The 16,152-nt window shown below is 40.4% G+C and overlaps 1 protein-coding gene across 1 annotated transcript; it reads left to right on the top strand.

The window, feature by feature from the left end:
* The first annotated feature begins 1,335 nt into the window (after nucleotides 1–1,335).
* cds2 (CDP-diacylglycerol synthase (phosphatidate cytidylyltransferase) 2) lies at nucleotides 1,336–14,397 on the top strand. Its single transcript, XM_019885131.1, has 13 exons — nucleotides 1,336–1,544; nucleotides 6,501–6,652; nucleotides 6,977–7,073; nucleotides 7,648–7,745; nucleotides 9,303–9,442; nucleotides 10,057–10,115; nucleotides 11,524–11,606; nucleotides 11,804–11,891; nucleotides 12,000–12,068; nucleotides 12,912–13,064; nucleotides 13,417–13,536; nucleotides 13,677–13,780; nucleotides 13,892–14,397. Exons 1-13 carry the CDS (start codon nucleotides 1,473–1,475, stop codon nucleotides 14,025–14,027), a joined length of 1,371 nt encoding a protein of 456 aa, XP_019740690.1. The 5' UTR covers nucleotides 1,336–1,472; the 3' UTR covers nucleotides 14,028–14,397.
* Nucleotides 14,398–16,152: the final 1,755 nt, after the last annotated feature.

Below are 16,152 nucleotides of genomic sequence, written 5' to 3'. Positions count from 1 at the left end.
CTTTTGAACACCACTTGTTCACTAGAGGGGTTGATGACCCTCACTGGGAGCCATCCATAGCCCCACATCGGTGCAATAACCCTGCCAACCAGGATCTTTCTGGATCTGCACCTTGATTGAGTTGGTTCAGTTATAACCGCGCTGCCAACGGACATCGGTGCGGAGGCGGGAAGCTTAGCCCAAACAAGTTGTTCACTCTTTGGTTGTAACATCACACACTGCCGTAACTTCAGCGTGCCAACTTTATCAGGTACAGATCGAGTATCTCTCCATTACATATCGATCTCCATCCGTTTTCTGTTTGAATTGTCTCCCACCCCACAACATTTTGGCATTGGTTCATCGTGTAAGTCTTTTCATTTAAAATTGCTGAACAAGTGGTCAAAATATGTCAAGCCCATTTCTATACATTTCCATTCGACTTTTTTTCCCTCGGTGAATGTTGACTATTTTCTAATGAAGGGAAATGCGTGAAGCATTAGATCAACCTGAAATAGCTCATCGCAAGTCAAAAGAATTATTATGATGTGGATTTACAAATGTCCCTAAGCACTAAGGAGATTTTCCCATGCTCACTTTTCTGTTTTTGAACTTTTTTTATTTTTTTTGTCTTTGTGCTATGCTGTCTTTTACTTTCTGTATCACAATGAGATAGTTTGCAGCGATGGGCATTACGTCCCTGTGATGGAACGGTCCGTCAGCGTCTGATGGTTTGTCAACGAATGACAGTGCAAACATCCATCCATCCATTTTCAACACCGCTTATTCTGAACAGGGTCGCGGGGGAGTTGCTGCAGCCTAACCCAGTAGACTACACCCTGAACTAGTCGCCAGTCAGTCGCAGGGCACTTATAGTGACAAACAATCATGCACACCCACATTCACACCATCACTAAATGGGAATCGATCCCACATACAAATCCGGCATGTATACTGCCCAAAAACAGCTGAGATAGGCTCTAACAGGCCCGGGACCCTCGGATAAGCGGTTGAGATAATGGATGGATGGATGGATGGATAACGGTGAGTTTATGAACTCAGGCTTTTTAAAAATCCAAATGAAAAAAAAATCGAAAAAACATGTAGAGGTCATTGAAAATGAATTCACATTTGGCAATTTTATGGTGCAATAAAATAATTTGTATTAGGTTATAACCTGTAATTACATGGAACTACATCAATAACAAACTTGCAGAATTGTACTCTATTAGGTCATCTAGTCCAGTTTTTAAGTCATCTGCAGACAAAAAAAAGTTCAAATAATTTTAGTTGTTGGCGAGTACAGTAGTCAGGAAGCCGTTGCGGATAATTAAATGAAACGTTTATTTTGAAAAGCGGAAGTAATGTTCCATTTCACTCCCACTTGACTCGGCGGGATTTTAATGTAAACTAAAACCGTGCCGAATCTTAGCCAGAGGCTATCTCAGTGGAACAGAACCTTCGCTGTTTTCTTTGGGCCGTAGTTTGCGAAGATGACAGAACTGAGGCACCGTGGAGCCACAGACACCGAGGCGACGTTACAAAACCAGCCGTCCGAGGACAAGGTAACGTTAGCTTGGACCCGCTCCTGCCCTTTCAATGTGATGCTAGTTAGCCACCTAGCTAATTCATTTTGGACGATGATCGCTTTAATATAGAAAGTCCTGCGTAAATTGGGGAACCCTTTTAACATATGAGGGGGGTTGTATGAAAAGCATATTTATCTTTTAAACCCCGTTTCCTTTTATTTAAATAACAATGTGATCCCGAGTATACTCCACTTTCGTCATCGATCAACAAACAGCAAATTCTAAAGTCAAACCTAATGTAAAATACATTGTACACAATTTTCTGAGATGGAGCGCAGAGCCAAACCCTGCACGGTCTATTCTACATGTCAGCTCTTCGCCAGCGAGCCATACACTTAAGGTCGAGATCGAAATTATCTTTTTTTGATTGTGTTTTTAATTCTGCGTCCACGGTTACTAATTACTTGAGAGGGGGCTGACAGGGTTTGCCTTCCAACCTTCATTTGGCTGCTGCGACACACAACGTTGAAATTTCACTTCAGTGTTCATGCGCAAAGGACGGAAATGGGTTTTGCTGTTGTCAAATTGCGGGTGGATGCTGGAGGGGGCGTGGTGGAATGGCGGATGCAGCGCTGTGATTAAGTCAAAAGCTTTTGCAAACATTTCTCATGCATCAGGAACTCATCACGAGTTACGACCTGTTTAAAAACAAATGGCCATTTGTGAACATATGCTGGACTGTCAAGTATTTATGTGAAAGCTAAGCCAAGGGCACGCTTTTTCCATGGGACTCCCCAGGTCTACAATATTGAACTGTTGTATTTCCCCAACAAAAATGTCAGTTTGAAGAGAGAAAATGAAGTCAGTTTGAAGAGAGATCCGGTTTGGTAAGTCTGTTGCTGAAGTACAAGAGTGCAGTTATTGAAAGCGCCGATCACTGCCAAGCGCTTCTCAGATATTCGCATTCTTTGCATTATTATAAATTTACTACAGCAGCCAAGATAATCAGCTCCTTCCTTGACAATCGCTGTTTGTGTTTGAATTCAGTTGAAATAATTCAGTCGTACTGTCACACCTAAGCATGTTTTAGCAAGTTGGCCATGTCAGCGGGGGTTCATCGCTTGTTCTGCAGGCTTAAGTCGCTAACCGCCTTTCATTTCACGATCGTCCTGTTCAGTTGTGTTCTCTCCCGTTGCTTGGTGTATGGCGGGCCTTATTCTTATCCTTAGGGTCTCAAGCAGGGCTGAAAATCAAATTCAGCTCGATATTGCAGTGCAGTAGAATGCAATTTTTCAATTGCAAAGGCTGCAGTCATCATGAAACGTTAAAGTGATAAAGCCACAGATTAGTTTACATTGTTGTTGTAATCTGACTTTTGACTTGCTCGCTTATGTGTATGCCTCACTTGTTTGGTAGAATGTTTAATTTTCCGTGATATGTGGATGGAATTCAGAATTTTATTACTAATGGACATTCACCAGCTCCAGAGTTCAATCCATTACAGTATTGCCCTAATGTCATCAGTGATACTACTTGTAATGTATCCGGAAAGTATTCACTTTTTCCAAATCTAATTATTTTACAGCTGAAAATGCTTAAATACTTAACTTATACTTTGCTCAATACTTTGTTGATAAGATAAGATAAGATAACCTTTATTTGTCCCACACTAGGGAAATTTGCAGTCTACAGCAGCAAAAAAAAAAAAATGATGCACCTTTGGCAATATTTGCAGCCTCAATTCTTTTTTTAATATGATGCTCCAAGCTTGGAATACCTGTCTTTGGACAGTTTCACACATTCCTCTTTGCACCACCTCTCAAGCTCCATCAGGTTGGATGTTGAGCGTCGGTGGACAGACACTTTCAGATCTCTCCAAAGATGTTTGATTGAATTCAAGTCTAGGCTATGGCTGGCCCACTCAAGGCGATTCACAGAGGTGTCCTGTTGGATGGTAACTCTTCGCCCCAGTCTGAGGCCCTGAGCACTTTGGAACAGGTTTTCGTCCAGGAAGTCTCTGTCCAGTGGCTACGTTTACATGCAGTCCAAAATCAGTTATGGGCCTGTTAGTGAACTTCCATCATTTGCCAGTGACAGAGCCAGTAGTCCGTATTTGTCAGTCTTCAGTATTTCAGGCCGGCCCAGTCCATCAATCCCTCCTCGTTATTTGTAACATGCCTCCTTCAACGCTAAATTACATTTTATCGCCTCACTGCTATTTTAGGACCGTCAATCAAAAAAGGTTTGCCAAGACTTAACAGCACACAATTTTGAGCATTGTGGCAAAGGCTGTAAATGCTTATCAATCTGTGATGGCTTTGGGCAGGGGTGTCAAACTCATTTTTGTCACGGGCCACATTGAAGTGACCGTTTTCCTACGAGGGCCGTTATGACTGTGAAAGTATTTAAAGCAGTCAAGAATAATGGTTGATTGAACGATTGTTTAAGTTACTGTAATGAGGGATTTGGTAACAAGAAAATGCTTACAATATCTGTGTTATTTATTACATATGAGGAGGTGAAATTTTGGTTCAGATTTTAGCAATCAGGGTAGACGTTGGCATGTCTGATTTGTTTTCGCGGGCCACATAAAATTATGTGGAGGGCCAGATCTGGCCCTCGGGCCTTGAGTTTGACACCTGTGGCTTAGGGTTTGTTTTTTTTTGTTTGTTTGTTTTTTTTGGGAATAGATTTGCAAGAATTTCAAAACGAAACTTTTGTTTGTATGTTCTCATGATGACATGTTGCTTATCGAATTTGGAGAAAGAAAATCATTTATATCATTTTGGTATGAAGCTGTAACATAAAATATGGGAAAAGTGAAGCGCTGTGAATATTTTCCTGATGCACTGTACATGCATTACGGTTCATGTAGTATTTATTTACATGGTACTGTAGTGATTGATGCTACAATATATGCTGTGAATCCACTCGTTTCTTTCTTGGCCATGTCACTATGGTGACATCTTGTTGTAGGCAATTCCTAATCTTTGCCCAAATGTCTGTCCATCCGTCTGCCAAAAATCTGATTCATCCTCTAGCAGACTAATTTCCCAATATTTCAAATATGTGAGATGACGCTGATGTTTTAATATACACTGGTGCGATACTGACCCACAAGTATTTAGTGTGGAGAAAGATGAACCAGATGCCATTCCTAATGTTGACACCACGCTGCTACATTTTTAAGGGGATTTTGAGACACTGAACATAGTATGAGTACTATGACGTGTCCTCGTAAGTATTTAGTAACTTATTTTCAAATGGGTAAACTGTGTTTTGATCTCTCGCTCCCTGTCAGAATCAGTGGTTGTCATTGTAAAGTAAATTATATGGTGACTGCAGGTAGGGCAGCGATTCCCGAGAATGACTTCAGGTCTCAATAAAATGTCTGGCTGACCGAAAACGATCTTTTCTCAATCATGGATTGTGTAATTTGATTGATTTTGAAGTACTGTATGTGGTTGACATAATTTCTTTTCCAAACCTTACATACACTCTCATTTGAAAACAAAATCATAATCATTTGTTTTATTTCAGAAGGGCCTACAGTATGTGTGCGTATCACATCTAAGATGTTGCACTAGTCAAGAATGTCATATTCTTTTCTTCTATAAATCTTGGGGAAGAAATATGACATTTGCACAGGAGCTCCAAGTTCCTTGTGGCCTAACAAGAATAATGAAGTGGGAGTACTGGGGGCGGGGCGGAGGTTATGTGAGACGGTGGCCTATTTTTAACTCAAGCATTCTGAAAGAAAAATATTGTCTCCATGGGAACCACCAGATGTACAATAGTTGCTCGGTTGATGTTAATCAAATTCTGTGCATGTTCAATTTGAGCCATTATTCTCAAAGAATGTAATGTAAAAAGTATGTCATGTGAATGGGTGTAGGATTGTGACATTCGCTAGCTGATTCTTGCCTTTTATGTTGCTAGCTGCGCAGCATACTGTCGGTCGACCATCTGTGGTGTGGGGACGACTGAAAGCCTAATTTGGTCACTGCAGCTCAGGGGTCAGTTGGGGTGTGAACAGTTTGCTTTTTCTGTGTTTCTGTGCGTCACACAGAATTGTTCAACTAAAGCGTGAAGATCAGTGACTTTAGACGGCATTCTTCCAGTGTGCAGCTTGCTAAAGATCATTGATGCAGGTCCTAGACGGAGTCTTTTCCAAAGACAAAAGAAAATATACAGTACTTATAATGGCACAGACAACACCAATCATTTGTAATTCCCTACGTACCGAGAGACTCTAGCGCACAGGTGTCAAACTCGAGGTCCGGTGGCCAGCTTGGGGCCGCCAAATTATCTTACATGGCCCAGGAAAGCAAATAAAGTGCGTTTACTTTGTTTCGTGATAATTAGCTTTGTTCTTTTCACATTGGCTTCAGCTCAGTAGCAAAATGTTTTAAAGATTTTTTTTTTCCATCAATCCAATTGTCATATGTCATCAATCCAATTGTCATATGTTTCACTTCAATATTTGGTTGCCTAATTTAGAATTCAGTGTGTTGTTCAAAAATGCACAGTAAACAATAACAATCAACAACATTATTCTGATTGTTTTTCATAGCCACTTATTGCTAAGCAGAACATATGGAACACATTGACTTGTCTCCCAAAGCCCAAGTGAAAAATGCCACATTCCAGCCCATTGGGCTGTTTGAATGGCAAGTTTTCGACTGAGCAATGTGCCCCTGCACAGAGAGCCTCTCGGCACAGCAAGTCAAGGATTGTTTTTTTTAGTCAGTGTTGCCAAAATTTGGCTATATTGACTAAGTAGTATAACAATGAAACATGATTGTATTTTATTTCAAATATTACTGTATTCATAATTTTATAGCTGCATAGCAGTTATATTGGGGCAGTGCTGCTACCCTCCCCCTGCAGTCAACTCACAACTTAGTGAAACGGTAATAAGAATTTTAAGGTGCGGCAGGCACATATGTCACCATTTGTATTTCATTGCTTATACGTGTGTTTGCATTTTAGGGTTCAGACAGTGAGCTGAGATCAGAGAAAGATGGCGCAACAGACAGCGACCCCAAAGTGGACAAAATGGACTCGGGTGTCCCTGAGGTGCCAGTGCCGCCTGATGACACACCAGAGGTGTTAAATAAAGCCTTGTCCGGACTCTCCTCAAGGTGAATTAATGGCGTTGGTTTTGAATTTAGGATGCTCTTTTTTCCTCCCACATTCTATAACCGGAACAAAACAAAAAAAAGACCAGACAAGTATGTATATACAGTATTATTGATGTTCATTTTAAAATCTTTTTTTACATTGGGCATTTGAATAATCGAAAAGTAATTAAAAGTGATCAAGTGAAATTAATATCATGGTGATTGGGGACCCTTGTGAGGATAAGCAGATGACATAATGGATGGATGGATGGATTACTTGCAATTTTCATCTCTTCCATCCTTACTTCGGGAAGCAAAATGTGCATTTTTTTTCATCTCTTATAGATGGAAGAACTGGTGGGTCCGAGGGATCCTTACACTTGCCATGATTTCCTTCTTCTTCATCATCATCTACCTAGGCCCCATGGTGCTTATGATGATTGTGAGTACGGCCGGCATCAAGTGGCATTGCAAGAACATCATGGAAGCTAAATGGTATCATGCAGTAGTTTTTCCACACCATAGTCTTTGTTGTTTTAATAACATTTTCTGCATCGCATATGGAAATGATAGATAGATGTGGTGAACAGTGTTACAAAATAACAAATGACACATTTTTAGAATTCCAATTTTGGCGGGAATTTGGAAAGAGGTATTCATCTGGCACTCCCTGTCTTCTATACAGTAATCTGTTAGCAAAATCGCTGACCCCCCCAAAAAATCATATGCTCCAGATTTTTATTGTTTATTAATGAACACCTTTGTAAACAGTTGAACCTTAGTGGAAGTCAACCCCAAAGCATGTTGCTTGATACTGCACATATCAACAGCTGTAAAGTATTGACATGTATATGATTAGACATTAGACAGATGACTAGCTGGATTTTCACTGTTTAGTTCCCCATTCCGTTTTAATGGCTGTATCCAAATTTCTGCTTCAAATCAAACAGTTTTGAATGCTTCATTAATTTGGCTTGCGTTGTTCCTCCTTTGTAATTGCGGATTTGCTTGCATAGGTCCTGTGTGTTCAGATCAAATGCTTCCTCGAAATCATCACCATTGGTTACAGCGTTTACCACTCGTATCATCTGCCATGGTTCAGGACATTGAGTTGGTGAGGACCTACACACACAGAATGAAACGTTTTGCGTCATGAAAATGAAACTTTTTTTTTTTTTTAATCATATTGTCTCATCTTCTATTTTGTGGCAGATTTACTGAGGTTTGTTGTCTCAACTGAAATATTTAGAGTAGGTATAGACAGTTGCAGTGGTATACTACAGTACTTCAGCTTTTCACTCCCTGTGATCTTCATCCTTAGCGTAATAGAAGATGTGACATTAGTCCTTGTCATGTCGTGTCCAGTGGCAACTACTTATGGTGCCTTGAATAAAAGTATTCATATTCAATTTGACCTCATTCACATTTTGTGACGGATGTAATTTGTTTTCATTTCATGAGATAGATCGACAAAATGGCACTGAACTGTGACGTGGATTGAAAATAACATATGATTTTCAAAATTTGAAGCAAATATGAATCTGAAAAATGTGGCGTGCATTTGTATTCATACCCCTGTACTCTGATCCCCGTTCAATAGAATCCAGTGCAATCAATAGAAGTCACCTACTGTAATTGGTCAAATACCGTCCTCCCCTATGAATACACCTTTTCTGTGTCAGAGAAGTAGCCAAGAGGCCCACGGTCAAGCTGGAGGAGCTGCGAGATCTACAGCTTATGTGGGACAATCTGTCCACAGGACACCTACAATAGCTGCAGGATCTAGCCAAGATGGCGGACGGTGTACCACGTGTATGTGGCGACCATCCTGCTGCTTCAGCGGTATTTTCTATTCACAGTGCTTGGTTCTATTCTGACCGAGTCTCTGTTTGTTTGATTGGTAATCTTTTTGGGACTTTCAAAACAACGTCGGAGGTTCGAGTGTATTCGAGCATGGTGGTAGGAGGACGATTGCCTCCGTTGCCGGCTGACATACTGGCTGACCTCTTCTGCGTTCACGCGCTTCCTTCACGAATCTAAAGTGGCCAAGACTTTCGACCCACTATATTCATGTTCGAATTGGCCACTCAAAAGTCCAGACTTAAATCCTATTGAACTTCAGTGGCAATCCTAAATTGTTGTACACAGACACTCTCCATCCAATCTGGCTAAGCATTAACCAAGAAAAGTAAGTGCGAGATGTGCAAAGCTGGTAGAGACGTACCCCAAAAGACTTGCAGCTGTAATTGAAAGGTTGTACAGAACTGCAATGTATTAACAAGGGATGCCTGAGCACAGATACACATCATATTTTTCAGATTTTTATTTGCTTAAAAATGTGAAAACTATACATCATTTCCATTTCACTTTACAATTATGTGCTACTTTGCGTTGGACAATCTAATAAAATCTCAATTTAATAAAAAAAAAACACTTAAGTTGGAGGTTATGAGGTGGCAAAATGTGAAATAGTTAATAAGCCATGAATGCTTTTTCAAGGGCACTATACTTGCAGAGGAATTAGTCTGTATCAAATTGGTGAAGGTTTTCTGATGAACCTAAAGTCTTTCCATCCGGCATAATGTTTTGCTGTTTCTTTTTCTGGACATAGTGAACGCATGTTGCTCTCATAAAGCATGTGAGGTTAGCGTGTCAACCCTCTTCCCGACAGGTACTTCCTGCTCTGCGTTAATTACTTCTTCTACGGTGAGACCGTCACAGATTACTTCTTCACACTGGTGCAAAGGGAAGAGCCACTTCGTATCCTCAGCAAATACCACCGCTTTATCTCCTTTGCCCTCTACCTCACCGGTAAAATCACACTTGACACACAGCATCGACAGTACTTATTAAAGATATTTCACTCACCCATTTCACTCTCATGCTAGTGGACCACAACCTCGAATGTTTATCAGCCATACAGATCTGATATCAGTTTTGTATGTAGTTCCTGCAAGCAGACACGTATCGATTTTGTACACTAATTTGCCATTATTTTTATTAGAAAGTGCCTTTTTTGTTGTTGTAAAGGACAGAGTCTGACGGTACCACATATGGATTTGCATTTTAAAGAATGTGCAAAATAGAAACCTGTCTTGGATAAACCGGAAAGTCTTGGTTTCTTTTCTCTGCAGTCAAAGGCTTTGGGGTAAGAAAAGAAAAAAAGAACCATAGAAGCGAGCCAAGAGCTGATAAGAGGCAACTGATTTGTATTTCCAATTTATTACTGATCTGCAAGGGCACCGTCTCCTCAGTCGCCAGACTCTCAATAGAATGCAGCCTTGAGACACTCTGCTGCATAACAATTTAGACTTTTAGCTAAGGTCAGACTAGAATTGGCCAGTTTGTCAAAATGACCTGGATTCTGACTTAATTGATCCCTCTCTAATGGGCAGTGCATTGACGACCGTGATTCACACTTTCAGGTTTCTGCATGTTTGTACTGAGTTTGGTGAAGAAGCACTACCGCCTTCAGTTCTACATGGTAAGTAACATCCGGGCTCTTCTTAGCCACCACCCTGGGAGGCACTGTTATTAATGAGGCCTGCAAGAGGGAATCACTTTCTGGAGGCGAAGGGAAACCGTTGCCCTAGAAATCGTTTGGCAGTCATCTGAAAGGAAAACAAACCAGACGCTGCGCCTATCCTCAGTGTTCAGTCATTTTCAAAAATATCTTGAGAAAGCTGATTTGGAACATCACGTTTCTTCTCTTTAGCAATTTGCTTAAGTGTTGTCCTCATGTTTTTGTTTATTGCTAAGAATTTTATTCAAGCGTTTTGCAATTCACTGCAGGTTCAGAATGATCGTTTCATCCTCTTGCTTGTCTGTAGCTCATTTAGAATTTTTTGTCAGACTGAATGAGACATTTTAAGATGAAATGTTGAAAAACGAGAACTCGGCAGAATTGGTGGGCCAAGCAACAACTTTTACAGCTTTTAATATATATTTATTTAAACTTAACTGTATTCAAGTTTTTTTTTTTTTTTTTGTGTCTTGCTGAAAGCATTGTGTGTACAACGTTGAATTGAGTATATGCCCTTGTTTGTGTCAAAGGATTTTTCCACTGGTTCTCAACATTTGTGTACCAAATACCACCCAAAAAACAAAACAAAACAAATAACAAGGCCTCCAAGTACCACTATCATGCCCAACATTTGATACAGTAGCATAGTGGGCCGAAGTGTTCATCACAAAGAAGCAGAGGTTTTATTTATCATAAATATTGTAACAAATGCAAGACACTAATATTGTGCAGTTTACGTTCTACTCAGCTGATCATAGTATTGAACAAGTATTGCATTCCCCATGACCGTTGCCTGACATGTACCTAACATTCACTCTCCTCTGTGCCCCCTTTTCTCTCCACCCTTTGACTGCCTTGTCCAATCTCACCAGCTCACACGCTGTTGCCTTCATGAGCTCGCAGACATTTGGAAATGACAGAATTCATGAACAATCTGCTCAACACAACTGCAGGCTTGCAAAAATACTCAATGATTATTTTGCATACCACCAAACTGGTGCACGCACCACACTTTGAAAATTGTTTCGAGAGCTGAAACAGAAGCACGTTGATTTCTTATAGACAACTCAATGCAGAAATTACTCCAAAAATGAACAATAATAATAATAATAACAATAATAAAAACACCGCTCTCCTGTTGGCAGTACATCCATCGATCAAACTATCTGTAGTGTTGTAAAGTGCAGTGTTTTAATTGTGATTTGGTGCATGTTATCGAACCTGGTAGAATGTCACAACAATATAATACGAATATACAGTACTCGTATATTTGTTGTTGTGCACATTCTGTCTAGTTAGACCTGGTTAGGATGCCTTCACGCAAAGCAATCTGTGTCATAACCGTCTTCCTTTTTTCTCTTTTCATCAGTTTGGGTGGACTCACGTGACTCTGCTGATTGTGGTGACACAGTCTCACCTCATTATTCACAACCTGTTTGAAGGGATGATCTGGTATGTAAAAAGTCTGCCCGCACCGTGCAAGTTCTAGGTATGCTAGCAGAAAATGTCATGCTTGGAGATGTCCATTTTTCAGAATATTTATAGCGTGTACAGATGAGGAGCAAATGTGTTTACTTTTAACCCCGACAGCACTTTGAACAATTTTAATAAGCAAGTCTTGTTGTCATTTTTTTTTTTCCTTTCACTAGGTTTATTGTGCCAATTTCCTGTGTGATCTGTAATGATATTATGGCCTACATGTTTGGTTTCTTCTTTGGACGTACCCCTCTCATTAAGGTTGGTCGACATAAGCACTCTGCAAATCTGTTTTTGCAAGTGTTATGATTAAATGAGCAATGTTAACAAGCGGTACTACATACTGTGTCTGTACTGCGTCCTCTACAGCTGTCGCCAAAGAAGACGTGGGAGGGATTCATTGGTGGATTCTTCGCTACCATTTTGTTTGGCATCATGGTGACTTTTCTTTTTATATTGTCTTTCGGACAAATGGAAGTAATTGTTGAATTCTCTTGTGTGTCTCTGTGCGAAGATAAACAAGTAGCATCCATTATTACCGGTAATTCCTTTCGTGAAAGACCTTTTTTTTTTTTTTCACAAAAAACCGGCTAGTTAGGTTCAGAAGACCAAAATGGCAAATCAAGCATTTATGGCCACTTTTTATCTCGGACGCCAACAATAGTGAGTGGTATTGGATCTTACGGTGGCGTCATTAGCACCCCCGTGTGCATATGTGCGATTTTTAGGCGAGGTTATTTGGGTGTCAAGCTCCCGCTGCAAATGTTGTCAGAAGCTTAATTTGTCCTCTTTTTTTTTCCCATTTCACATATTTTTACAGCAACAACTTTGTTGAATTGATGAGTGGGTTACACATTGTGCTGAGTTGCGCTGCCGCACTCTTTGCTAAGTACAGTAGCTGGCGTCGTCATCACTCACACTGGCCCATTCACTCTGACCGTCCAAGCAGGCATTTTCACAGCTTTTTCACAACTTTCTGTTTTATAAATGACCCAATTGGGATCGGTGTCAACCAGGTAATCCACGGGCTTCTTTCGTAGTTTAAAAGAGGGCGCAAACTAACCAGAATGTGAAGTTTAAAACCTGAGATTTAGCGTTGAAAGTAATCATCACTCACACGCTGACATCATCACACGTCAGAATTTCTAATGGGTCAGAATGACAATGACTGCTTTCAAATGATCCAAACCATAGCTATGTGTGGCTTTTCATTTTTGCTATATGATAAGTCAAGCCACAGCACTGTAAGAAAGTAACCTGCACCCTTGATTTTCCTTACAGCTCTCTTACGTGATGGCAGGCTACCGCTACTTCGTATGTCCAGTCGAGTTCAACAACGATTCCAACAGTTTCCAGGTGGACTGTGAGCCGCCTGAACTTTTCCAGCTTCAGGACTACACCCTTCCCAGCATTCTAGAGTCTGTCACTGGATGGGTAAGTCAACAACATATCCTCAGGGAAAATAAACACGGTTGAAAATTGCAGGCACCAAACCTTCAGACTTGGGTGGGCAAGTTTTGCCACAAAAGTAGAGCAGTACTGTGACTTGAATTGTAAATGGAATAAATCTGTTTCTCAGTGGTGTTTTCACATTATTTTCTGCCTCAATGGCGAAAATGAATCTACGTAACAAAAATGCTGGTGGATTTTCAGAGGCTGTAAAGGAGTATGGGCATGTCAATCAATCTCAATGAGGAAAATGGCTTTGCTATACGAGTTCGTCACAAAACTGTCTTTTTTAGTCACTGACTGTTTTCATCTAATCTTGTCCCGCTTGTTTCCGCAGACCACAGTTCGCCTCTATCCATTCCAGATCCACAGCATCGCTCTGTCCACATTTGCATCCATTGTTGGACCCTTTGGTGGCTTTTTTGCCAGCGGCTTTAAGAGGGCCTTTAAGATAAAGGTACACGACTACTTTTGTATGGCCTGGGCTTGGCTCTTCATATCTTTGTCAAATATTCTGCTGGCATTTGGGTTGAACATGCAATTTGTGTACACTACTGTGCAAATGCAAAGCGCAACATGAAATGCCTCCTCTTCCAGGATTTTGCCAACACTATTCCAGGACACGGTGGCATAATGGACCGATTCGACTGCCAGTACCTCATGGCCACATTTGTAAATGTCTACATTGCTAGTTTCATCAGGTAAACACAATGAAATATTTGTTCAAAACTGTGGTTGTGACGAACTTGACGTTTTGCCGTGTCCTTTGACGATTGGTAGTTTACGATTGGCATGTTTGTACTACCTCTCAGGGGTCCGAACCCAAGCAAGGTGATCCAGCAGCTCCTGGCCCTTCGCGCCGACCAGCAGCTCTTCATCTTCAATTCTCTGAAGGCTCACCTAACAGAGAGAGGCTTGCTGCCTGCGTTGGAGGAGGCGGCCGCCTAGAGTGGTCCACGGCCAGAGTCGGCGCGTTGTGAAGGGAGGCGTCTGGAGACTCTGTGCGTACCTGCTGTGAGAGACTCGCCGCGCTTTTCTGTCAGCATAAAAAGGAAAATCAACACAAGGTCACCCTCGGGTCATTCCATTTAATTTAGGTATGAGTTATGTGTTGTTCCACGCTATCTGTGAATTCCGTTACACAAATATTTCTAGGTTCAATTACTGTACACCTTTCCATCCAAGCCTTTCAGTCTATTCCCACTGTGTGTTGAACAATGTTGGTCTGTTCTACTTTTACACTTGTACACAATATTCTCTATTTACCTTAACTGTGTGTTGATATTTTATTGTGCATCATTTTTTTTTTTTTAATGCACTGCTCTCAAATGTGCCACTCACTGTATTGTTACCCTCCCCATTGAGTTGTTTTGTCGTGATGGTTAATATTTATACCGTTTTTTTTGTTTTTAAATATACCAGCTATTGTTTAACTACAAACCCCAATTCCGATGAAGTTGGGACGTTGTGCAAAATGTAAATACAAACAGAATGCAATGATTTGCACGTCATTTCAACCTGTATTCAATTGAATACACTACAATGTTCACCTGACAATTTTTTTTTTTTTATTCAATTGAATACACTACAATGTTCACCTGACAAAATTTTTTTTAAAAAATCACTAATTTGTAATTTGATGCCTGAAATATTCCAAAAAAGCCAGGACCACTGTGTTACATCACCTTTACTTCTAACAACACTCGACGAGCATTTGGGAACTGAGAACAGTAATTGTTTGAAGCTTTGCAGGTGTTTCCCATTCTTGCTTGATGTACAATTTCAGTTGCTCAATAGTCCAATGTCTCTGTTGTAATATTTTGTGCTTCATAATTAATACATGTCATATTTTCAATGAGAGACAGGTCTAGACTGCTGGTAGGCCATTCTTGTACTTTTACTTACTCTCTTATTTGAAGCCATGCAGAATATCGCTTGGTGGTTTCTTGCTGAAATAAGCAAGAACATCCCTGAAAAAGACGTTGCTCGTTTGGCAGCCTAAATTGCTTCCTTGCTTGTGAGCAACCGAGCCTTTTATACGCGGTCATGACATAACGAGTGTCATGACCGCGTGGTATATTCAGGTTAACCTGTTGACCTGTGGTATATTCCAAACAGGTATTTTTTTGATAATTCCTTGACTTTCCCAGTCTTTTGATGCCCCTATCCCATCTTTTTTAAATTTTTTTTTTGGGGGGGGGGGATATGTTGTAGGCATCAAATTCATAGTCAGAAAATCTTTGCCAAAAAAGAACAATGTTCATCAATTTGAACATTAAATATCCTGTCTTTATAGTGCATTCAATAGAATCTAGGAGGAACATGATTTGCAAATCATTGTCCTCTGTTTTTATTTGCGTTTGGCACAACGTCCTAACTTCAGTGAAACTAGGGTTTGTATGTCTGGGAATTTCTTTTATTTAGACAGATGATGGTAACGGTCTGTCATGTCTATATGTAATGGGCTCTGCACTGCCATTTATCATTTCACGACCTTAACCACATCATGCGTTATGTATTGTAAAGTGGAAAAAATGAAAGTTAAGTCTGAATAATTTCACACGATCAGGTTGTGCTAGCTAAATCCAATTGTTGAGTGTGTGGAGGACCTTTTTAGGTCAGTGCAGAGGGACCTCGCACTAGTTTTGTTACTGACAAAGTCTATGAACCAGATGAACCCAAATATATTGTTTTCGTTACAAACTTAGGTTTTGTTGTGCTGGTATTTGTATCTGTGAAGTCAGGTGTATTCAAGATTTGTAGATTTTTTTTTTTTTTTTATATATTGACTGCCAGGTGTGATTCTGGTGATTCCTCGCAATGCTGAAAGGGAACATTTTGAATTTCTTGCATTACTGCCATAGGCTGCTTCTGCCTGTTCGAGACCACAAGTCCAGAGCAGATAGTGAGAACTTGACAGTAGTGACGGTTTTCTGAAACGGTTAATTGGTGCATTACATAGCAGTCAGGGTTCATTACCGATTCAGTCAATTCTGCCAATGTTTTGTTGAATGGTAAAATGGAGTATTATTTTGCAGTTTTAAGTATTCTCCCCCAGTTATAAATGTTGGGG

Source organism: Hippocampus comes, unplaced genomic scaffold, assembly GCF_001891065.2.
Source record: "Hippocampus comes isolate QL1 unplaced genomic scaffold, H_comes_QL1_v1.1 scaffold45, whole genome shotgun sequence".
NCBI classification, from domain to species: domain Eukaryota; kingdom Metazoa; phylum Chordata; class Actinopteri; order Syngnathiformes; family Syngnathidae; genus Hippocampus; species Hippocampus comes.
The sequence above is the reverse complement of the archived record's forward strand: the minus strand, read 5'-3'. Positions and strand labels throughout refer to the sequence as shown.